General features: G+C 38.9%; 1 protein-coding gene across 4 annotated transcripts in view; it reads right to left on the bottom strand.

Annotated features, from left to right (window-relative positions):
* Positions 1 to 3,342: 3,342 nt before the first annotated feature.
* The window catches only part of LOC103105655 (L-threonine dehydratase catabolic TdcB-like), a 46,654-nt gene continuing 24,437 nt past the window's right edge, over positions 3,343 to 25,559 (bottom strand). For all 4 annotated transcript variants that reach the window (XM_056799870.1, XM_007478470.2, XM_056799879.1 and 1 more), the window contains 7 exons: positions 21,795 to 21,960; positions 21,351 to 21,438; positions 20,419 to 20,494; positions 20,165 to 20,290; positions 10,716 to 10,883; positions 8,474 to 8,531; positions 3,343 to 6,156 (listed from right to left, as the gene is read on the bottom strand). In XM_056799870.1, coding sequence (XP_056655848.1) covers positions 6,058 to 6,156; positions 8,474 to 8,531; positions 10,716 to 10,883; positions 20,165 to 20,290; positions 20,419 to 20,494; positions 21,351 to 21,438; positions 21,795 to 21,960 — 781 coding nt within the window. In that variant the 3' untranslated portion in view covers positions 3,343 to 6,057. The remainder of the gene's footprint in view (positions 6,157 to 8,473; positions 8,532 to 10,715; positions 10,884 to 20,164; positions 20,291 to 20,418; positions 20,495 to 21,350; positions 21,439 to 21,794; positions 21,961 to 25,559) is intronic.

Here is a 25,559-nt window from a genome sequence, read left to right as displayed (position 1 = left end):
ATGAAAAAAGAAAGAAGGAAGGAAGAAGAAAGGGGAGAGAAGGGAAGGAATAAAGAAAAAAGGAAGGAAGAAAAGGAAAAAGGGAAGGCAGGAAAGAAAGAAGGAAAAAGAAATGAAGGAGAGAAGAAAAGAGAAGAAAGGAAAAAGAAAAAGGGGAGAAGAAAGGAAAGAAAGAAAAAGGAAAGAGAAGGAAAGAAGAGAGGAAGGAAGGAAAAGAAAACAGGAAGGAAGAAATGAAAGGAAGGAAGAAAAATAAAGGGAAGGAAGAGAATGAAAAGAAAGAAAACATTTTGAAAAAAAGATCACAGGAAATGATTTTATTTACTTTTATAACATGTAGTTATTATCAAGAAGTTTCACAAGTTAGTCTGAACAAACTTCCTGAGGTTGAAAATGGAAACATCTATTGCTGTGTGTCCATGGAAAATTTATATTGCTTTACCCAGGAAAACAAAACAAGACAAACAAACAAACAAACAAAAACAAAAAAAACTGGCAGGCACAGAGGTGAAGAAAATAAAGTAGAAAATGGAAATTGTACTGGCATCCTCAAATATTTAAAAACTTAAAAAAACCCCCAAACATTTAGCATTAGTGCCTTCTGATGGCAGATCAGATGAGCCAGGGGACCTAAAGCACTACTTAAAGAATCTGAAATAACAGAAAGACTTATACCCTCTGTCTCTGGGATCTATTTGTCTGACGGCTAGGTTACAGGGCAAAGCTACTATAATTGAAAAGCAAAAATATTTAGTCCACTGCAGTTTTTCTGGGTCATTCCCTCTGCCTTCCTATTCTAGTATTCAATGCCTGAATGAGATTTCTTCTTTCACTTGCCCTGCAGAATAAGGATTTTCCTTATCTCAGTAAAGCAGATATTTATCTTCTTCCTTGGGGGAATATCCTTTAATCACTATGTCTGAGAATGACATTCTTTTTTAAAAAAAGTTTATTTCCTTAAAGAAATACTTTTGAAGGGAGCTTAGCCCCAATAATTCTTACCTAATTTTTACTCCTCTTCTGCCTTGGAATTATTATTCAGTAATCATTCTAAAATAGAAGGTAAGGGTTTAAAAAAATAGATTGAGATATTGGTCATAGCCTTTTCAAGTTTGGAAGGGACATACAAGTCAACTAGTGCCCAAAGTTATTTAAAAATTTCCCATATAGGGGCAGTTAGGTAGCTCAGTGGAGAGTACCAGGTCTGGAAATCAGGAGGACCTCAGTTCAAATCAGACCTTAGACTCTGAGCAAGTCAGTTAACTCAGTTTGCCTAGCCATTGCCCTTGTGCCTTAGAGCTGTTACTAAGACAGAGAGTAAGGGTTAAAAAAAACCTTGTATTCCTCTGGATTTCTCCATTATGCTTCAGAAACCTGTCAATCCTGCTGGATCACTTTAGTCCTGAAACACACTTTATCATTGGAAGAATGGAGAGCTCCTTCCCCAAACTCCATTTAAGGAGGGGGCCCAAACAAACCATTTCTTCATTTCCTGGCCCACTGCACTTATCTGTACTTCTCTGTCTCACCACACTAGCCCTTTTATTTTATTTTTTAAATTTTATTTAGTCAATTTAGAACATTATTCCTTGGTTACAAGAATCATATTCTTTCCCTCCCTCCCTCCCCTCCCCCCACCCCTTCCCATAGCCACTGGGTTTTACATGTGTCCTTGATCAGAACATATTTCCATGTTGTTGATGTTTGCACAAGGGTGATCATTTAGAGTCTACATCCCCAATCATATCCTTATTGACCCATGTAATCAAGCAGTTGTTTTTCTTCTGCGTTTCTATTCCCACAGTTCTTCCTTTGAATATAGATAGCATTCTTTCTCATAAGTCCATTAGAATTGTCCTGGATCACTGCATTGCTACTAACAGAGAAGTCCATTACATTTGATTGTACCACAGTGTATCCGTCTCTGTGTACAATGTTCTCCCGGTTCTGCTCCTCTCATTCTGTATCCATTCCTGAAGGTTGTTCCAGTTCACATGGAATTCCTCCAGTTTATTATTCCTTTGAGCACAATAGTATTCCATCACCAACAGTCTTAGGAACTACAAGCCCCTGGGCATGATAACAATCACCCACCGTCAGTCCAAGACCCACTTGTTATGCTAATCATCCCCCTGTTATGGTAATCTAGCCATATTATTGATTAACAGAATACCCTATCCCAAAATATTGTCATCCCCCATAAAGTAACTCAACTATGACTGCTTAAACCTATATAAACTCCACTCTGACTCTGACTCTTTGGAACTCACTTGCTGAGCTTCCCCTAGCGATGCTAGTAATAAAGACTTCCCCTTGCCTGAATTGCATTGCCTCTGTGTGCTCCTTTGGGTGGTCTTCCACCTGGACCCTAACAATACCATGGTTTGTTCAGCCATTCCCCAATTAAAGACACTACCCCTTTTATGGTCCCCAACTTTTCAGCTTCCCTGTGGGTTATCTCTTCCCCCACCTTAAATTGTTAACTCCTAGAGGGCAGAGATCATCTTTTTTGTATCTTCAGTGTTTAGAACTGTGCTGGGCACATAGTAGATGTTTAATATATGTATATTGAGGTCAGGGATTGCCCATCTTTTTATATTTGTATTCCTAGCATTTAGCATAGAGCTTGGCACATTATGGCACTAAATATTACAGCTCCAACTTTGTATTCAAAATAGTAAGTCCTTTATTAAATTTCTCCCATATATTTGAAAGATCTTTTAAAAATAGGGGACTATTAACTCACCCAAAGCAAAGGTGTTTACTAACATGACAGTCCCTCCCGGACATGTATTCTGGAAAGAGAGACAGAAAGACAAAGACAGAGACAGAGGAAGAGACTGAAAGAGAGATGGATATAGTGGAATGAGCTAAAATCTCAGTGAAAAATACCAAGAGGAGGTAGTATGGAATGGCTATCTTATGTGGAGGAGGAGTGAGAAGAAAAACTGCCATGAAGTAGGGGAGGAGGGGGTGGTGGAGAGTGGGTAGGACTAGAATCCTATTCATATCAGACCTGGGAGAAAGAGAGAACAAAATACACAATAAGGAGGATAAAAATTTTCTTAGTGTAGAGAGAAACAGGAAGGAAGGGGGATGGGGAAAGAGAGGGGGTTGGGTTAAGAGAAAGGAGGACCAGAGGATAAGAAAAGGGAGGGAAAGAAGAGATACCTGGGGCGGGGGGAAAGTCCCTCCTAAAACCTGGAGTATACTTTCCCACAAATACAGCAAACATCCATGAGAAGAGTGGGAACAAGCAGGAAGTATGTTAATATCTATTGAGACACACATTAGAGGCCACTTGTCCACAACAATTCTGGTCCTCCAGGGTCTCAATGTCTATTCCTTTTTAAAAAAATTTTATTTTTATCGTCATGCAAAACACACTTCCATAATGGTCATTGTTGTAAAAGCAAAGTCATACATAAGCAAAACCCCAAAATAAAACCATAAATACACTGATGAGAAAGACGATTCCAACATCCAACAGTTCCTTCTCTGGGGGTGGATAGCATTCCCCATCATGCCTTTCAGAATTGTCCCAGTTCATTGCATTGCTGAGAGTAGCCAAGTTTTCACAGATAATCATCTAGTATTGTTATTACTGTATGCAATTCTCCGGGTTCTGCTTAATTATCTCTGCATCAGTTCTTGCAGATATTTCCAGCTTTCTTGTAAAATCATCTTGCTTATCATTTCTCATAGCATAATAGTATTCCTTAGCCAGCACATACCACAATTTGTTCAGCTATATTCCCCCACTGATGGACATCCCCTCAATTTCCAATTCTTTGCCACTACAAAAAGAGTTACTATAAATATTCTTGTACAGGTAGATCCTTTTGCTTTTTTTTTATTATCTAATTGGGATACAAACTGAGTAGTGATATCACTGGATCAAAGGGTATGCACAATTTTGTAGTCCTTTGGGCATAGTTCCAATCAATGTCCATTTCTTAGAGAAGACTCACAAAGTTTCTCCTTCTCTCCTCTATCTCTACTGGATAGTTTGCTCAGTTATCTCTCTCTCTCTCTCTCTCTCTCTCTCACCTTTCATCTTAGAATTAATACTAAGTATCTGTTTGAATGAAGAAGTGTGGTATAGGCTAGGCTATGATTTGTCCAGGGTCACACAGATAGGAAGTATTTGAACCCAGGACCTTCCTGGAGGCCTGGCCTATCCACTGAGCCACCTAGTTGCCCCTTAAATCTCTCTGGATTCCATAGTTGACTCACTTTTGCTTCCAGAATTCCCTTCTCTAAGCTGCTTGAATACTGTCTTTCTATCTGGAGGATGTGGGTTTCTACTCCCTAAGGCACTTGACCTATCCTTATGGGACAAGTAAGCTCAATTGGCCAATTGAGGTTGGAGAGTGAAGGGGAGAAGATAAAAATCTCTTCCCTCCCAGCCCCAACTACTACCCTCTAATATAGGCACAGTGGTCTTTTCTCACACAGCTGCTTCCATCCTAGATTGCCCTGAACTTTCATAATTACATTCTATATAAAAACTCCTCAGTTATTTAATGGTCAGTTTTTAGCCAAAAGCACAAGAATAGTTCCTTGTCTGTGATCATGTAGAGGGAAGATGGTGGCCTGGGAAACTAACTCCACCTCTTACACTTAAGTATGACTATCTTATGGCTCTTAATGAAATTAGTAAAATGGTTCAGAGTATTCATATTTGATATTGCCATCTGCCCTAGTTCTAAGATCCTTCAGCATCTGGAAATATGCTTTGCTTATGAATAACTCTCCTGTATTATCCTCCCTCTTGTTTACCCGTTAAAGTCTGACATATCTCTATATCTAACTATTTATGGTTCTGTGTGGATATTGAAGCCTCCTTTGTCTGTTTCAGATAGACCTGATGCTTCCTTCCTTCCTTTCCTCCAAGTTTCTATGCTTTTCCTCTCCTGTACCTCTCTCTCTTTTTTACACTAGTCTTCTTTTCATCTTACTTTCTCTTTCTCCTCTTCAAATCCACATAAAAGAACCAATGCTCGCTCTCCCAGAACTTCCATTTTTCTTCTTTAATTCCCTCTATACCTTCTGAAGATATAGAGGTTCCTAAGAGATCATTTTTGGTCTCCTCAGTACAACACAACCAAGAAGAGCTTCTAGCCCCTCTTGGAGATGCAACAAGAATCATTATTGCTTTTGCCTATTATTAAATAAATGTTTTATGTTTAAGAGCTAATGGTGTCAGGGGCAAGTAGGTGTCTCAGTGGATTGAGAGCCACGCCTAGAGACAGGAGGTCCTGGGTTCAAATTTGACCTCAGACACTTCCCAGTTGTGTGAGCCCAGGCAAGTCATTTGATGCCCATTGCCTAGCCCTTACCACTCTTCTGCCTTGGAATCAATACACAGTATTGATTTCAAGATGGAAGGTGAGGGTTTAAATATTAATAATAAAAATAGAACTAATGGTGTTGTCACAATTGTGTAAATGGGAAGCATATTGATGGGGACTCATAAATGATTATAATAAGTAATAACTGTATTCCTTTCCAATATTAGGATCACCCCTAAAATGCCTAGAGAATCTGAGTTGTGATCTAGTGGTTGTGGCATATCCCTGAGAATCCTAGAGCTCCCAACGGGAGGGCAAGAAATATATGAACTAGAGCAGAGAAAAAGTGGGGCACCATATGCCTATTCAAGAGTTACACTAGCACAGCGTCTGGTTAGCTGGTCAACTGAGAGGCATAACAAAATTCCAGTGTCAGACTCTTTCAGATCCAAACCATCTAACCTTAATCAGTCTAACCCTCCATAATATAGCCAGCCATATAGAACTATGTAGCCATGCTCTGTCTACCGCCTCCCCCAGAAAGAGGGAGAAAAGAATAATCTCATGGTCATTCATTAAAACTTCAAGGGCTTTAAGACGGATGACCACAGAGGCTGTGACTCTCCTAGAATAGTCCCAAAAGGCAACAGCAGAGCCAGATTTAGAGCCAACCCCGCCATTGAGGACCTACAACCACAGGGGCTTCTCGGGATGGCTAATGAGGATGCTGTAGCTGGTGCCCCGTGATGAAACTAATGCTCTCTTACTGCAGCAGCCACTCTAGGGTTGGGTAACGTTCTAACAGGGCACTTCGGAGCTGAGTCGCTTGTTGCTTGTCTCTAGTCTCAGCAACACAAGTGACCTAGGAGAGAAGCAAGAAAAGCTTTGTCAAAGCCTCGCCTCAAAAAGTCTAAGAGTACTTGAACATGCCGGTCAGGTCTCCTAAAAGACAGATCACTTCAATCATCCTTTGGTTTCTGAGGCATTAAACACTTGATATTTTATCTGCCATAGAGCATCAGTCATTCTTCCCATTTTATAGGGAAGCAAACTAAGGCACAGAGGGGTGATGTGATTAGCCTGAGGTCAGGGAGAGAGGGGTGGGAATCTAACATTTGTTGTCCTTTGGTCCTTTTCAGTCCTGCCCAACTCTTTTGTGTTCTTATTTGGGGTTTTCTTGGCAGAGATAACTGGAGAGCTTTGCTATTTCCTTCTCCGTGTGTCCCATTTTATAGATGAGGAACTGAAGCAAATAAAGGTTTAGTGCTTTGCCCAGAGGTATAGAGCTAGTAAATGTCTGAGACTGCATTGGAACTCAGATCTTCTTGACTTCAGACCTTGTGCTCTAACCACTAAGCATCCTAGCTGCCTGAGAATCTGACATTTCTGCCTTACAATTTACATTGCCTCCTTACATTTCCCCCCCTTTCCTCTTTTTATTTCTACAAGCAGTGCTTATTTCCTTTATCCCTGTGGTGTTTCACACAACACAGTATATATAAGTCTGAACATTGATTCCTATTTGCTCAAGACAAGGGCGATTGCTGAAAAAGAGAGTAGAGACTTGGTAATCACATTTTCCGTGGAATGATCACAATTTGGAAAACCTCTGTTACTTGTTTTCAGATTTCATTGTTTTAGTCAGAACTGAGCAGTTTTACTGGTTGGGAAGAATATTACATTCCCATTATTTGTCTCAGCAGTCTTAAGATCTGAGTTCTGTTAATTAGAACACGGAAGTGGGGTTTGCCCTACATCTCAGTGTTCTTGTGAGGAAAAGCTGCAAATCTTAAAAACAAAAACAAAAAAAAACCCTATGAATCAGGACAATTAGGTAGGATAGTGGATAGAGAGCCAGACCTGGAGTCAGGAAGACCTGGGTTCAAATGTGGCCGCAGATACTTCCTAGTTGTATGACCCTGGGCAAGTAATTCTTACTTTCTTCTGCTCATCTATTTCCGATCTCTTCTGTAAAGAGATCCCCTTGGACCAATGACTTCAATGTAGTATAGAGGAAAGAGCTTTCCAAGGTAACCCACAGCTAGCTAGCAGTCAAACTGTGAGACTAGAACTCAAGACTTCAACAGAGTAGTTTAGCCATGGGCTGGAGAATGACTAAATGGATTGTGGTACATAAATATAATGGAATATTACTATGTTGCCTCTATAAAAAAGATTCCGAGAAGCATGGAAAGAGCTATCTTAACCAATCTTGAGTAGATCAGTTCTACTAATCAAGATAGAAGCAGAAACTGGATCCCTAGGTGAGTCATTTAACCCCCACTACCCTAGCCCTTACAGCTCTTTTGCCTTGGAACCAATACATAGTATGGATTCTAAAATGGAAAGAAGGGGTTTAAAAAAAAAGAAATAAGCAGAACCAAGAAAACTACTTACTCAATGACTATAATCTCAGTGGAAATAACCACAGTAACAATGAATGAAAATTAACTGTGTAATTATGATTATTAATTTAAAATTAGAAGAGATGAGAAAATTATACCTCTTTTCCTTCTTTGCAGAAGGTGAGTAATGAACACTATATATATATATATATATATATATATATATATAGTCAGACTCAGTGTGTTGACTAGTATTAACTGATGTTTTTCCTCTTTTCTTTTTCTTTTTTTTTTTAATCTTTGTTTCAAGGGATCATTCCCTAAATAGGGAATTGGGGAATATACTTAGATATCCATATCTACCTGTTTGTCTGTCTTTCTGTCTGCCTGTTTGCCTCTCTGTCTTTCTCTCTGTCTGTCCATCCATCTGTACATCTGTCTATCCCATATATATATGCACACAGAAATATACACACATACACATGTATCTCTCTCTCTCTCTCTCTCTCTCTCTCTCTCTCTCTCTCTCTCTCTCTCTCTCTCTCTCTCTCTCTCTCTCTCTCTCTCCACACGCACAAATAACATTTCCAGGCTATACATGGAAATGTAAGTGATGTTAAAAAGAAAAGATATTAAAAAAATCTTAAAACTTAAGACCCCAGCCCAACTAATCCAAATCAAAGACCCTTTCTCCTAGGGACAGCAGGTTAGAATTTGGTACACAATGGATCTGGAGGGTGTGATTTCTGTGGCTTGTTTGAGTCAGTGACCCTTTGATAAGCATCACTCAGAAACCATCCATCTTCCTGATGCCTACCCTCCTATCCTTCTTACCTTTGTTGTGAAGAGCTTAGAGGTCACAAACCCATGTTCCTTCTGAATGTCCAGAACCCTGAAATACACACAGATACAAAGGAGGAATGTGCTGTGGTGTTCTATACTTCTTGGTTGAACAATCACTGTTATGCACTAAGGCAACAGTTGGTCCATAGAACTGTCTCATTCCCCTGCCTTTGAGCTTGGCACTGCCATTCACCTGGCAGTAGGAGCTCCTTTTTCATGGTTTGTAGTACCTTTTACTAAGGAGAACCATGACAGATCAGGGTCAGAAAGCTAATGAAACCCAGAGATGTTAAATGACTTACCCAAAGTCACTCAGCTAGTAGCAAGTAGGTAAGGGTGTTAAGAATGTCCATTAAGATTTTCTTTGGACTCCAAAATAAGTACAGAGATCCCTCACCTATCACAGGAATTACATTCTAGAGACCCCCAGGATAGGTGGAAATCCCCCAAATAACAGAATTATATTTATTTTATTATTCTTTAATGGCAAGCATCTTCCTCTGGTGCTTGGATTCACTGCCCGAAGCCTTAGCAGACAAAATGTTTGGGTGGCATAGGGCTTGAAATAAATTGTAACTTTTACAAAAACTTCACAAAAAACACAACACTGCAGAGCAAAATGTGGCAATCAGACACTAATGTGAAGTGGACATGGAGAGATGCTGAAGGTCTGGTCACAGTGAGGGAGAGCAAACAGACCGATGCTACAGTCACTGAGGCAATCAGTACCCAGGATACAGAACACAGCACTTCAGTTGGTTGCCTTTCATTCCATCAGCCAATAGTGTGCTGTGTACAATCCCATGTTGGCAAACTTACAGAAGCAGTAGTGGCATACTGCATTTCCATTGTGTACAGTCTGGATAGTGAAAACTCCATGATAGAATTTTAAATATATATTTTAAATATATATATATATATATATATTTAAAACCCATGATACAGTGCAGCCATGATAAGTGAATTGCGATATAGTGAGGGACGACTGTACTTTTCCTACTACAACACACTATATCTGATACACCTAATCTTAACTTAATTAATTAAATTAACAACTCAAATGCTTATAGCTGTGTTTCCCATAGTCCATTAACCAGAAATATTCTCCAGTGGCTCCATTTTGCCAGTTATGCATGGAGGAATGAAAAGAGCACTGACTCATCAGGGGTCGAATCCCAGTTCCACTCCCTGTGTGACCTCCGACAATACACTTCTTTCTGGAGCTTAGGTTCTTCATCTTTATGATGAGAGGGAGGGGGAAATATGATCCCCAGGATTTCTTCTGGCTTTAAATCTATGATTCTATGGACGTGTTCCCCTTGTTTCTATTATTCCTGCGGTCCTTCCTTTTCATTCCTTCAATATCTATTCCCACAGTTCTCAAAGGTCCCATTTTAAAATAGATTATATTTCTTGGGAGAGGAATTTAAACTTTTAGATATGCTTCTGGAGCCATTAAGTAAGATTTCTGAAGAGTAAGATTTCCTCTACTTACCCTAAGGTGATAAAAGTCTCCATTTATTCTAAGGCAAACAATCTTCTCCCACATCTAATTCAATCTTTCTCAATCAAAATTATATCCCATCAACTTTCATTAGTGACCAGAGAACATCTTGGAAAAATGTAAATTCCTTGAGGGCAAGAATAGCCCTTTGGTCTTGAACACAAAGCCTTGCATAGAGAAAGTACTTTCTAAAGCTCAAGGTGAATTTAATTTAAAATGGGTGGGAAGGTAACCCCTTAGTCTCTAACTGCCCCAGGGTACAAAAGGTCCCCAGTTCCAACTGAGTGATTTAAAAATCTGGGAGATTTCCTTGGAAACCTGAATAGTTCTTAAGCCAGAGGAAGTGAAGTCATTCAGTCTAATCTGAGCTTTTCCTGATTTAACCTCCCTAAAGAGTCAGAAGTTTCCCTCTTGCCATCTGCTTATTAAGCCCCCTTCATTTCTTTCTGTTTCCTTTTTTAAACCCTCACCTTGTGTCTTAGTATCAATTCTAAGACAGAAGAGTAGCAAGGGCTAGGTAATTAGGGTTAAGTGACTTAGCCAGGACCATATAGCTAGGAAATATCTGAGGTCAGATTTCAAACCATTTCCTTCCGTCTCCAGGTCTGGCTCTCTATCCGCTGTGTTCTCTAGTTGCCCTTAAGTTCCCTTGATTTCTCTCCTTCCTAGGAGAGGAACCCTATCCCAGAGCTCAGGCTCCAACTGGAATACTCTGCTATCTAAAGTTACCTTACTGCCTCTCGATCCAGGATCTCCAGCAGCTTGGAAATATCCCCTGTGCCATCACCCATCCAGAGGGAGAACTTGCAGATCCTGCTATCCAACGTCAGGGCCCTCTGGATGCATTGCTGCAGGAGATTCAGGCTAAGGTTTCCACTGCACAAGGCCACAGCCACTCTGCAAAGGGAGAAAACATGGGGAAGCCCTTGAGGCCAGCTTAGGGCTCTTCTTTCTGGAAATGATGAATATCCCAAAGGTCATTGCAATTTCATTCAGACTCAGTTACTTATATTAAGTTAAGTGACTGATATCCATAGTTGTACAGCTAAGTAACAGAGCTTCAGGTCTTCTTGATTCCAAGCCCAACACACTACCCACTCTCCCACACTGTCTCACAGGATTGGCATTAGTCATTTACAATTTGGATGTGAGCCCAAACTCAAGATTCTCCATATTTTTTATTTCTTAACTCTCACGATTCCCCTTCGTGAATCAACCAAACTGGACTATACAGGATTTCTTACTCATATTCCACAGTTTTTCACCTCCCACCTCCCACCTCCTTCCTCCTACCTGGAATAGCCTTTCTACAATTCCAACCCAACCTCTGAAGTCCAACTCAAAAGCTATCTCATCCATGAAGCCTTCCCTGATTCCTTCCAGTCCTTTGATCTTTTGAATTCCTATAACACTTGGTTTATATCTCTCTGATGAACACTAACATATTCTGCTAAGTATTGTGTATATTACACATATTCTAGGTTTGTGTGAAGGTGTGTGTTTCTTATCTATCTCCTCTACTAGACTATAAATTCTAGGGTTTATGCCATCAAGAGTTTTGTTCAGTGTTCAGTTATTTATGACTCTGTGATCCCCTTTTGAGGTTTTCTTGGTAAAGATACTAAAATTCTTCTCCACTCATTTTACAGATGAGGAAACTGAGGCAAACAGCATTAAGTGACTTGCCCAGGGATGTACAACTAGTAAATCACCGAAGCCAGATTTGAGCTCAGGAAGATGAGTCTTCCAGTACTCCATCCTCTGTGCCACCTAGTTGTTCCTTAAGAGTTTTGTACCTCATACTGGCTTAAGCATATAGAAGTTTAATAAATGTTTGTTGAATAATAGCGCAAATAAGAAAACGTCCCAAGTAGTTAAGTGTATTTGTTTTGCCAAAATTTAGAGCAAGTTTGGGCTGGTCTAAAAATGAATTCTCCTAAATCAGTGGTCAGACTCTCGGTGAGTCAATTTCCATCCAAGTCAGAAACTATCCTGGGCCACTTCTTGACTGAGTTTGATTCCAAGTGCAATATGGCACGTCTCTATATCAAGTCATCAGTCTTCAAGGACGGGGCCTTTCAGAGTGGGTTGTTTTTTATTGTTTGCCACTCCTCCGTCCTCCCTGGAATGCAGACAGTGGACTTGCCAGCAAAGTTAGCTTTCACACGACCTAGTTGTCTGCTGGCCGGATCCTGAAAAGGAGCTGCCTCTCTGCTGTAATGTCCAGTTCTTGCTGGGTTGGCTTCAGCTAAGATAAATTTCTGTAATCACCAGCATGACTCACCACTGTCTCTCTTGGACTAGGAAATGGATAGATCTCCCAGGGCATCTGTGAGCAAAGTGGAGATTCCTAATATCAGCAATTCTTAAGTCTTAAATTCTCCCGTTTCAAGTTCTAGATTTGAAGTCAAAGAACCTGGACTCAAATCTTGGCAGCCCATGTGTGACCTCAGGAAAATCTTTTCCTCCTCTGGACCTCAACTGGAAAATTATTTGTTTGGATTCAATGACCTCCAAGGCCTCTTCCAGCTCTATAGCCTTGTGGTCATTCTTTGACATGTGCCCTCTGCTATAGACAGCCTGGGGCTGCTCATTTCCTTCCCAATACGCTTTGCACATTCTAACCGTTGGGTCTTTTTTGGGTCCCTCACTTTGTCTAAAATGTTTTCTCCTTTCATCTGGGCTTGTACAAATTCTACCCATTCTTCAGAGCCCAGTTCAAGTCCTCCTTCTCTATGAAGTTTTCCTCAGTTACTTAGCCTACAGTCATCCTTATTTTATATCTAATTTTCTATCCTGCTTGTTTTTAACCACAGTGCCTCTGTGCTTAGCACACAGTAGGTGCTCAATTAATATTTGTTGAATGAAAGAAAGTCCCTATTAGAATTACCATTCATTATTGTCCCAGGGCAGAACCCACCTAGAATAATAATCATTATTCAAAGAAAGCCTACTGATTAAATAGTAATTTGAATAGACATGTCCTACTAGCATTTGGGACATAGAGGGGAAACAAACAAACAAACAAACAAACAAACAAACAAAAAGGTTCTGTTCCAAAAGGGAGTTTATAATTTCCCATGAACTTCATCTGGCTCTTTCCAGCTCAGAGCATATAGTTCTCTTCCCCAGAACTCAGAACTTATTTTATAGATTTTTAAAATTTAGAATATTTTTCCATGGCTATAAGATTCATGATTATTCCCTCTCCTCTTCCCTCCCCCATCCCTTAGCTGACAAACAATTCCATTGGGTTATACATGTATCATTTCAGAACTTATTTAGACCAAGCACTAGTAAAATTATAAAGTAGCAAACTTTCCCCCTGGAGTTCCCAATTCTCTGCCTTTTCCCCTTGACCTACTTTCCCCACCAAACCAACTCCACCCCACCCCCACCCCAAGTCAAGCATTTAGTGACCCCAAGCTAGAAGGGGTCTCTCCTGTCAAGCAAAAAAAAAAAAAAGTCATTTAGTAAAGTCAGTGAAGTGTTTGGTACTGGGGGCATTATCTTTTCTAGAGAATATTTGTATCTTGTTAAAGGGGGTGATGGAATGGGACAATATTTAATGCAAAATAATATTAGCATTCATATTGTGCTTTAAGGTTTACAAAGTATTTGACACATGTTATCTCATTTGATGCTGGTAATGACCTTGCAAATGAGGTATATTACTATTTCATTTTTACAAAAGAGGAATCTGAGGAGGCTAGTTGAGGTTAAGTGACTTGACCAGGTAGGAAGTAGTTGAGGCAAGATTTGAATGCAAGTCATCTTGACTTGCACTCTAGCATTCTAGCCACTATGCTATGTAGTAGGCTCCTCTCTCTAATGGGAGATTTTTGGCAATATTTTGTGTGTGGGGAGGGAGAGGAAAAACATTTTAAAGAAAAAAAAACTTTTTGAGAGTCCCTCAAAAAGCATCTTGTTGCCAGCTAATTGATATGCCTACTAAGTCTCCAAATTGGCTATTTTAATTAACTTTAAGGGATTTGTTTATTTCTTGGATTTTGTGAGATTTAAAGTGGTTGAGGTCTTAAACTGTAGTGATTAAAATAGTGGAAGATATAAATTGTGATAGATATAAGAGAGGGTGAGTAAATTTGACCATAGAAATATGTTTCACTACAGTGTCTTGGGTTTTAAAATCAAATATAAGGTGGTCGCCAGGGAAATATTCCCAATTATTCAAATACCCAAGTCAATTGGGTTTTATAGAGATTTTAATTAACAATACAATGAGTAATCAAAGAAAGAGAGAGAGAGTAAGAAAGGAATAAGTATGAAGGGCCTCAAGCCAATATGGCTTAGACCTGAGTCTTAAAAGAGAAATCAGTCAGTTTTTTAACACTCACCACAAGGTCTGACTAAACAAGGATACTAGTGACACCAGGCCATCGTCCTTCCTCAAAGAGTCTTCCAGCCAGAGATTGTTTCAAAGGGCCTCTCTCAAGAGCCTCCAGAGCTCCTACTCCAGAGGGACAGAGCCCCTCAGAGGAGCTCCTCAAGGAGCTCTCCTTCAGAATGAGAGTCAGAAATCGAGAACCCGCAATGAGATCGAAGCTCTTATTTTTAAGGGCAAAATCTCCTCTGTCACTTCCCCTAAGTCTTTACATCTATCAATCACTGTAGATGTTTCTAAAGGACTGCCCATTTTGAATTCACAGCTGAGTAGTTTTAATCTCTTTAGTAAGTCAGGAAAAAATGCTGCTGTGTAGACAAATTTCATTAGAAAAAACCTCTGAATAAGTTATCATCCTTTTAGGTTTAAGTAGTTTACAAGTTGCCCCACTTTTATAGGTACTTAGTATCCCATTGTATCAATTCTAAAACAGTCATGACTCAAAGAACTTCCTGTCCCTTCCATAAGCATGGATCAAAGTACTTTCATTGTTTAGCAAGCCATTTTCTGTCCTAAAGCAGTCTTAAGTAGGGTGGAGCAGGGACACTACCATAGCTAGGAGCCCCCACACTCAAGTAGAGTTCTCACCATCTGCTAGGGAATTTTTTTAAGTAGAAGATTCCCCAATGGGGGAAACCCCTAACATTCATAAATCTGAGAAATTTTGAGGTTTACAATTTAGATTCTTGCCCTAAAAGGAAATGTCCAAACTTTAACCTTGTTTACGAAGAGATCTGGAGAGAATAGACTTTGACTAGAAAGTCATGCTAGCCTGACACTGTTGTCCTTATATTGTTTTATTGTCACAATCAGTATTTCATTACATATGCCCTCTTATATGCTATGTATATCTAGTATACAAAGGGCAATGAGCATGCTACCAATAGTGAATAATGTTCAACTAAGGGAAAGGGGGAAAGCCTAGATCAGGCATATAGTCAGAGGTGGTTAAATCCAGGGAATCTCCCCATCAGATTCAGGAAATAAGATCTATGAGCCAGGATTTGGAGATTAGGAAAAAGATCTATAAAGTAATTGAGGGGAGAATAACTGGAGTCTGAAGGAAGCAAGAGTCATTTGATCCAATTCTGATAAGAAGCCAATTTCCCAAGCTATGCTGATGCAAAGTTGGGTCCTTTTCCCATGGCTCATCTTTGTCCCAGTTTCTCTTAAAGCGAATCTTTCATTTCACAATAGGAGATTCCATCCAGGCACCCCAACCAGCACTTAGGGGAAAAATTATATCTCCAAATGTTTACATCAATAAAATAAAGAGTGGATCAATAAACTGGGCATGCAACTAGAAAATGTTAACGAATTATAAATTCTCAATTAAAGGTCAATTTGTAAATCCTGAAAGTCAAAGAGAGATTAATAAAATTGAAGGTAAAGGAATCATTGAACTAATAAATAGGACAAGGAGCTGGTTTTATGGGAAAAAAACATAACAAAATAGATAAATAATGGGTTAATTTGATTTAAAATGAAAGAAAGAAGAAAACCAAATTAGCAGTATCAAAATGATTGGCAATTTTAACACCAAAGAAGAGGAAATTAAAGCAATTCTTTTGCCCAACTACATACCAATAAATCTAACAATCTAAACAAAATATATGAATATTTAAAATACATAAATTACCAAGATTAGAGGAAGCAGAAATAGAACACTTAACCCCATCTCAGAAAATGAAATTGAATAAATCATCAATGATCTCCCTAAGAAAAAATCTCCAGGGCTGGAAAGATTCACAAATGAATTATACCAGACATTTAAAGCACAATTAATTCAATCCTATATAAACTATTTGGAAAAATATGTGAAGAAGGAATTCTACCAAATTCCTTTTACTAATAGGCAAATATGTCTTTGACACATAAATAAGGAAGAGCAAAACTAGAGAAGGAAAAGTATAAACCAATCCTCCTGATGAACATTAATACAAATTTTTAAAATAAAATACTAGCAAGGAGATTACAGCAATATATCACAAGGATCATACACTATGGCCATGTGGGTTTTATACCAAGAATGCAGGGATGGTTCAATATTAGGAAAATGATCAGTATCATTGACCATATCAATAACTAAACCAATAGAAACAACATGTTTACTTCAATAGATGCAGAAAAAAACTTGACAAAATACAACACCCATTCCTGTTTTTAAAAAAGCCCCAAACACTAGGAAATATTGGAATAAATGGAGCTTTCCTTAAAATGACATCTATCTAAAACCATTAGCAAGCATTATTTATAAAAGGAATAAACTAGAAGACTTCTCAATAAGATCAGAAGTGAATCAGGGATGCCCATAACCACTACTTTTCAATATTGTTCTGTAAAGCAACTAGAGAAGAAAAATGAATTGAAGGAATTAGAACAGGCAATGAGGAAACAAAACTATCATATCACTCTTTGCAGATGATATGATATACTCAAAAGCATCCTAGAAAACCAACCAAAAAACAATAGATTCAATGAACAACTTTAGCAAAATTGCAGAATATAAAATAAACCTACACAAATGATCAGCATTTCTTTATACTACCAACAATGTCAAACAGGAAGAGAAAAGAGAAATTCTATTTAAAATAACTGTGGACAATATAAAATACTTGGGGGCTTACTTGCCAAGACAAACCCAGAAACTATATGAACACAATTATAAAACACTTTTTACACAAATAAAGTCAGATCTAAACATTTGGAAAAACACAAATCGCTCATGGATAGACAGTCAATATGATAAAAATTATCATTCTACCTAAATTAATTTACCTATTCAGTGCCATACAAATCAAACTACCCCAAAATTATTTCATAGAGCTAGAAAAAATAGCAACAAAATTTATCTAGAAGAATAAAGGTCAAGAATATCAAGGGAATTAATGAAAAAAATGTAAAAGATGACTTAGCTGTACCATATCTCAAACTATTATAAAGTGATATTTATCAAAAAAAAATCTGGTATTGGTTAAGAAATAGAATACTGAATAAATGGAATAAATTAGGTACTCAACACAAAGTAGCAAATGCCTGTTGTAACCTAGAATTTGATAAAACTAAAGATCCAAGCTTTTGGGAGAAGAGCTCACTATTAGATAAAAACTGGGAAAACTAGAAAACAGTATGGCAGAAACTAGGCATAAGCACAATATCTCACTCCATATATCAAGATAAAATCAAAATGGATACATGATTTAGAAATAAAGGATGGTGCCACAAGAAAACTAAGGGAGCATGGAATAGTTTACCTGTCAGACCTATGGACAGGGGAAGAATTTATGACCGAAGAAGACAGAGAGAATTATGAGTTGTAAAAAGGATAGTTTTGATTACATTAAATTAAATTGGTTTTGTACAAATAAAACCAGTGCAACAAAGATTGAAGGAAAACAGAAAACTAGAGGAAAATTTATAGCAAGTGATTTTGACAAAATCTCATTTCTCAAAGTTTATGGTATTTGTTTAGAGAACAATAAATTTATTTCTTCAAAGTAACTAGAGTCCTTGAGGGCAAACTATATCTTTCTTTAGTGTTTTTACTCCCACAGTTTTTCCTCTGAATGTGGATAGTGTCTTTTCTCCTGTAACCCTCTGGGTTGTTCAGGATCAATGCATTACCACCAATGGAGGAGTACATTACATTCGATTGTACCACAGTGTATGTATCAGTCTCTGTGTACAATGTTTTCCTGGTTCTATTACTCTCATTCTGTATCCATTCCTGGAGGTTGTTCCCGTCTCCATGGAATTCCTCCACTTTATTATTCCTTTGAGCACAATAGTATTCCATCACCAACATATACCACAATTTGTTCAGCCATTCCCCAATTGAAGGGCATCCCCTCATTTTCCAATTTTTTGCCACCACAGAACGCAGCTATGAATATTCTTGTATGAATCTTTTTCCTTATTATCTCTTTGGGGTACAAAGCCAGCACTGCTATGACTGGATCAAAGGACAGACAGTCTTTTATTGCCCTTTGGGCATAGTTCCAAATTGCCCTCCAGAATGGTTGTATCAATTGATAACTCCACCAGCAATGCACTAATGTCCCAACTTTGCCACATCCCCTCCAGCATTTGTTATTTTCCTTTGCTGTCATGTTAGCCAATCTGCTAGGTGTGAGGTGATACCTCAGAATTGTTTTATTTGCATCTCTCTGATTATCAGAGATTTAGAGCACTTTTTCATGTGCTTATTAATAGTTTTGATTTCTTTGGCTGAGAACTGCCTGTTCATGTCCCTTGCCCATTTATCAATTGGAGAATGGCTTGATTTTTTGTACAATTGATTTAGCTCTTTATAAGTTTAAGTAATTAGACCTTTGTCAGAGGTTTTTGTTAGGAAGATTATTTCCCAGTTTGTTATTTCCCTTCTGATTTTGGTTACATTGGTTTTGTTTGTACAAAACCTTTTTAATTTGATGTAGTCAGAATTATTTATTTTACATTTGGTGGCTCTTTCTAAGTCTTGCTTGGTTTTAAAATCTTTCCCTTCCCAAAGATCTGACATGTATACTATTCTGTGTTCACCTAATTTACTTATAGTTTCCTTCTTTATGTTCAAGTCATTCACCCATTCTGAATTTATCTTGGTGTAGGGTGTGAGGTGTTGGTCCAAACCTAATCTCTCCCACACTGTCTTCCAATTTTCCCAGCAGTTTTTATCAAATACTGGATTTTTGTCCCAAAAGCTGGGATCTTTGGATTTGTCATAGACTGTTTTGCTGAGGTCATTTACCCCAAGTCTATTCCACTGATCCTCCTTTCTGTCTCTTAGCCAGTACCAAATTGTTTTGATGACTGCTGCTTTATAATATAATCTGAGATCTGGGACTGCAAGGCCACCTTCCTTTGTACTTTTTTTTCATTAATTCCCTGGATATGCTTGATCTTTTGTTCTTCCAAATGAACTTTGTTATGATTTTTTCTAATTCAGTAAAAAAAATTTTTGGAAGTTTGATGGGTATGGCACTAAATAGATAGATGAGTTTGGATAGGATGGCCATTTTTATTATGTTAGCTCATCCTACCCATGACAGTTAATGTTTCTCCAATTGCTCAGATCTAGTTTTAGTTGTGTGGAGAGTGTTTTTTAGTTGTGTTCATATAGTTCCTGTCTTTGTCTCGGCAGATAGATTCCTAAGTATTTTATATTGTCTAGGGTGATTTTGAATGGAATTTCTCTTTCTAATTCTTGCTGCTGAAATAGGTTGGGGATATATAGAAATGCTGATGACTTATGTGGGTTTATTTTGTATCCTGCAACTTTGCTAAAGTTGTTGATTATTTCTACTAGCTTTTTGGTTGATTCTCTAGGATTCTTTAAGTAGACCATCATATCATCCACAAAGATTGATATCTTGGTCTCCTCATTACTAATTTTAATACCTTCAATTTCTTTTTCTTCTCTAATTGCTACTGCTAGTGTTTCTAGTACAATATTAAATAATAGGGGTGATAATGAGCATCCTTGTTTCACTCCTGATGTCATTGAGAAGGCTTCTAGTTTATCCCCATTGCAGATGATGTTGGCTGATGGTTTTAGACAGATACTGTCTATTATTTTTAGGAAAGACCCTTCTATCCCTAGGGCAAACTATATCTTGAATATCGTTGTGTCCACAGCCCTGCCAAAAGTTAGCTAAATATTGATTTGATGTTGATTGGTTGATGTCAGTGAATGCTGGCCATCTGGTCTCATCCAAGCACACAAACAACTATTAATAGTTGTTGTTTTTTTCCAGGACTTTGTCTATCCATTTGTTACCTTTTACCCTTAAACTCTGGTAACTTGCCAGCCACAATGGCAGCTAGACCGATGGCACCTTCAGCATCTACTGTGGCTCTCTCATACTCCAGAAGCCTCAGCATGGCGATCAAAATGTCTTCTTCCCTGTCAAAAGGAAATATGAACAATGAAAAAATGAGCAAGAGAAAGAATGCCCTTTCTCCCCCATGACAACTGCGAGCCTTGGATACCACTTCCATTATACTTGTGAGCCATCTAGGGCCCATACTTACGTCACTGAGACAATCTTGTCCACGAGCTGCCCCACCAGCTGCAGCGTATTTTTCCCGGAGCATGGCTCACTCAGATCTGCCGAGAAAAAGGGATAGGCTCTGGGTTACTGAGGTCCCTCTCAAAGTTGTACTAAGGAAAACCACAGTTAACCTTAGAAACAGGAAGATTTGGGGGCAGAGTCAGAAAATGGGGGTTTCTACTCTGTGCCAAGCACCACAGCCTTTTTGTTCAAGGAGAATAGTGAAAAAAGCCCTGGATGGGGAAGAGAGCTATTAGCATGCTAACCTTTGGGTAGCGACAATCTTGAATTAGAGTTGGTTTAATAATTAAATAGGAAACTGATAATAGAATGTAAGTTCTTTGAGAGAAGAAACTTGCTTTATTGTTGTTTCACATCCCCAGGAGGCAGAGAATTAGCCTTGGTGCCAAGAAGACCTCTGGCATATACCACCTATCACAACTCAGTGCTCTAGGCAAGCCTTAGAGACTTCAAGTTGCCAAGAAGATGCTGATCTGCATTGAGAGCAATTTGCTCACCTGGGAGTTCCCTAGGTGGAGTCCCAGTCCCCACCACAATCCTTATTCCTAGAGTCTAGCATAGTGTCTAAGTAGGTACTTACTAAATGCTCCTTGATTTGATCAACTGGTCTGTGAAAGGCTAGTGAATAAGAGGAGGGATCTAGGAGCTGAGGTAGGGCTTGTAAAATCAAGATCCTGGGGGCAGCTGGGTAGCTCAGTGGATTGAGAGCCAGGCCCAGAGATGGGGGGTCCTGGGTTCAAAGCTGGCCTCAAACACTTCCCAGCTGTGTGACCCTGGGCAAGTCACTTGACCCCCATTGCCTAGCCCTTACTGCTCTTCTGTCTTGGAGCCAATACGCAGTATTGATTACAAGATGGAAGGTAAGGGTTTAAAAAAAAATCAAGTACCTACCTCTATAGAACATGTGACTGCCCCCATCTATAGGCTGGCCCATCCTCAGAGAATGCTGTAGGACAGGGAAACTCTCAGGCTGGACACCCTAGGGAAAGAGAATAGTGTCATATGACTTGGAGAAGTTGGCAGGGTAGTTCAATAGAGAAAAATGAAGGAAGACTGGGGTCTCATCTTTGCTGTGCCCAAGTAGGAAAGCACTAATCTCTCCAGACATCATTTCCCCCATCTGTCAAATGAGGGGGTTAGAGGAGATGATCTCAATGCGTCTACCTTCCTCTTTGTTCTCTTTGTTTTCTTCTGCTCTCCTTTCTTTCCTTTGCCAGGATTGAGACCATGGTAGGTCAGAGCAGGCTAAAAGCTGGTTCTGAGTTGGGGGAGGGAGGGCACAATGGCTCCTTAATCTCCCAGCACAACCTGTTCTAGTGGGAGGAGGGAACTTACAATCACAGAGATTTGAGGGTTGAGTTGTTTCAGTGCAGCTGCAGAGCCTGCCAAAAGTCCACATAGGCCTCCAGCAGGGAACACCACCGCATCCAGGTTTGGTACCTGCCTAAAGATTTCTAATCCCATAGTGCCCAGACCAGAGAGGTACTGGAAACTGTCTTCCCTAGTGAGAAATAGAAGAAGTTATGAGTGAGGAAAATGAAAAATTCCATCTCTGATTCAATGAAAATTGGTTCAACAAATTAAAGCAACATTTTAAGTGCCTATTATATATATGCAAGGTACTATGTTTGTAGCATACCAGGCATGTTAGCATCTTGGAAGTATGATTGATGTATTGATATTGTATCTTAAGTATTCATATACCAAGACTCATGGTCAGGTTACTTAATCATCCCTGTATGGAAAGGGACAGTCCAAAGGACTAGCAAATTCCTGGGCTGGGCGTTGACAGCCACAGTGCCCTGGCTCGACTACATCCCTCTACAAAGCTCGGGTTTGAGGAATCTCCTCCTCTTTGATTCCATCATTGTCAATTCTACCAATGCAAAAACCTGTGCCATGCTATGTATTCATTGATCACCTCCCAATGCACATTCCTAAGACCTCCAATAAATACTGGGGAACAAGCACAAATCTCTCTCTGACCTCTCTGGATCCTGCTCTTAATCCTTCTACCTTTTCTGCAAGATGTTCTTGCAGCCCTAGCCTATTTTCTTCCTCATGGCCTGTCATTTCTCGCGATGCTATGGCCCCCATATTTCCTATTAATTCTCTGGCATTCTTGCCCATGGGAAGTATTAAGGAGATCGCGACTCCCCACGTGTTCTAACTTGTTGTCTCTGAGTTTTTATTCCGGCGTTTCTCCCTCTATCTCTATTTTCTATTCACCTATTTTTCCTCCAGTCTCCTTTTTCCTTCTCAGGTTATCACCCACAGATCAATTATATAGGAACTGCAGGTGGTCCCTATAATGTTAGGCACTGTTGATTAAAAAGAAAAACAAAATAAAAATTCCCTGCTTTGGAGGAGCTTGCATTCTTCTAGAGGATAGGACATACATGCAAATACTAATAGCTAGCATTTTATCTCATTTTAAGGTTTACAAATGGGCAGCAAGGTGGCAAAGTGGGTAGAGTGCCAGTCCAGGAGCCATTAAGATTCATCTTCCTGAATTAAAATCTGCCCTCAGACTTACTAGCTATGTGACCATGGACAGATCACTTAATCGTGTTGGTCTCAGTTCCTCACCTTGCAAAATGAGCTGGAGAAGAAAATGGCAAAACCACTCCAGTATCTTTGCCAAGAAAACCCTTGGACAGTATTCATACTGTTCATCTTGGGACCCCTGCATGTATGTTCTGCTAGTGATGCTGTATGGTTGCAAATCTTAGAACATTGCCATCTTCAAAAAATCAGAGCTCTGGGTGATCCAGAGGGCCATGGAAATGTGCATTGTCAGTACAAGCAGCCTGTAGCCATTCCCAATGGTGGAAGAAGCACAGTAGGAATATGCTAAGAAGTTATATGAACATGACACCACTGCTAGGGCAAAACCCCAAAGACATCAGAGAGAGGAAAGGATGTATATACAAATATTCATAGCAGGTCTTTTCATGGTGGCAAAGAACTGGTAACAAAAGGGATATCCATCAATTAGAGAATGTCTGAACAAATGATAGTGAAGGAATATAATGGAATACCTTTATGATGAAAGAAATTATTAAGGTGATAAATGAATGGTTTCAAGAAAACCTCAGAAGATTTCTGTGAACTGATGCAGAGTGGAATGAACAGAACCAGGAGGACAATTTGTACAATAACAGCAACATCATAAAGAAAAACAATTTCAAGATTTGAAATTTCTAATAAAAAAATTACTAACCCATGATTCCAGGGGATAAATAATGAAGCATGCTATCCATTTTGTAACATAAAGAGGATTCACCTGGCATGGGACATATTTTTTAGACATGACTATTTTATTTGACAATGAATTTTTTTTAAGCCTTGCTTTGGTCTTTGAAACAACTAGAAGATCTCAGAATGCAATGATCTGGAACAATCCTTATGACTTATGACAGAAAGCTAGCCACCTCCTGAGAAAGAACACATCTGTGTATTTATGGTTTTATTCTGGGGTTTTGTTTTTGTTTGAGTGTGCTCTTACAACCACGAAAAATATGGAAATGTGTTTTGCATGACAATAAAAAATAAAATATAAGTCAAAGGAAATAGGGTTAATTGAGTTGCTCAGAGTGACACAGCTAGGAAGTGTCTGAGGTCATATTTAAACCCAGATCATCTGGCTCTCTATCTACTGAGTCACCCAGCTTCCCCTTGACAATTCATTTTTGATACGAGAGTTTTTATTTTCTTTCTTTTTTGTTTCCCAGTGTGAGGGGAGGGGAATGGTAAGATAGGAGGAAGAAAAATTGATTTGTGTTCATTGAAAAAAATAAGATTTAATTTAAAAAAGAAATTATGTGAAACTCTATGGGGCTAGTCATGTTGCAAGAACAAGTAATAACAGGTATGTAGCTTGAGTGCTGTACTGGTTGCCACTAACTGTAAAAAGGACTATAGAGAGATTCCCAGTGGGTTAGATAAGCATTTCACAAGATTGAAGCAAATATATAGAAAGATTGTGATCCATACAGAGAGACAGTGTCCCATTGATGAGATCATGGATTAACCAAAATATGAAAGTATAGTAATCTTTTTCTTATCCCCAACAATATTGCAAGTTCCTTAGTGCAAGCACTTTGTTATATAAATTTTGTATCTTTCCAATGATCTAACAGAGTATTCTGTGCATATAATAGGCACCTAATAAATATTTTTGTAAAGGAGAGGAAAGGTCCCAGGACTTTATTATTATTTTTTTAGATTAAAAAATTATATATAGAAACAGTTTTTGACAATTTTTATTTGACATTTTGTGATTCAGATTCTTTCTCTCTCCCTTCCCTCCCTGATGTGGTAAATAGTTTGATATATACTGGTGCTTTCAAGCAATACCTATTTTCATATTGCTCATGCCATGACTAAAGATGCATACCACATATACAGTAAAAAAAAACCAAAAACCTCACGGAGGAAATAAAGTGAAGAGTACTTTGATCTGCAATCAGATCCAGGACTTTATTCTTATGATTAATGTTGTCAGTCAAAGAATGAGGTATTGGGGGGTGGGGCTCAGAGGATTGAGAGACAGTTCTAGAGAGGGGAGGTCCTGAATTCAAATCTGCACTCAGACAATTCCTAGCTGTGTGACACTGGGCAAGTCACATCCCCCATTGGCTAGCCTTTACCACTTTTCTGGCTTGGCACCAATATACAGTACTGATTCTAAAACAGAAGGTAAGGTTTTCTTTTCTTTTCTTCCTCTCTCCTTCCCTCCTTCCCTCCTTCCCTCCTTCCCTCCCTTCTTCCCTCCCTCCCTCTTTTCCTTCCTTCCTTCCTTCCTTCCTTCCTTCCTTCCTGCCTTCCTGCCTTCCTGCCTTCCTGCCTTCCTGCCTTCCTTCCTTCCTTCCTTCCTTCCTTCCTTCCTTCCTTCCTTCCTTCCTTCCTTCCTCCTTCCCTCCCTCCCTCTCTATCTCTTTCTTTCTTTCTTTCTTTCTTTCTTTCTTTCTTTCTTTCTTTCTTTCTTTCTTTCTTTCTTTCTTTCTTTCTTTCTTTCTTTCTTTCTTTCTTTCTTTCTTTCTTTCTTTCTTTCTTTCTTTCTTTCTTTCTTTCTCTCTCTCTCTCTTTCCTTCCCTC

This window comes from Monodelphis domestica, chromosome 1, assembly GCF_027887165.1.
Source record: "Monodelphis domestica isolate mMonDom1 chromosome 1, mMonDom1.pri, whole genome shotgun sequence".
Taxonomy (NCBI): Eukaryota; Metazoa; Chordata; class Mammalia; order Didelphimorphia; family Didelphidae; genus Monodelphis; species Monodelphis domestica.
This window is presented reverse-complemented; position numbering and strand designations above follow the sequence as displayed.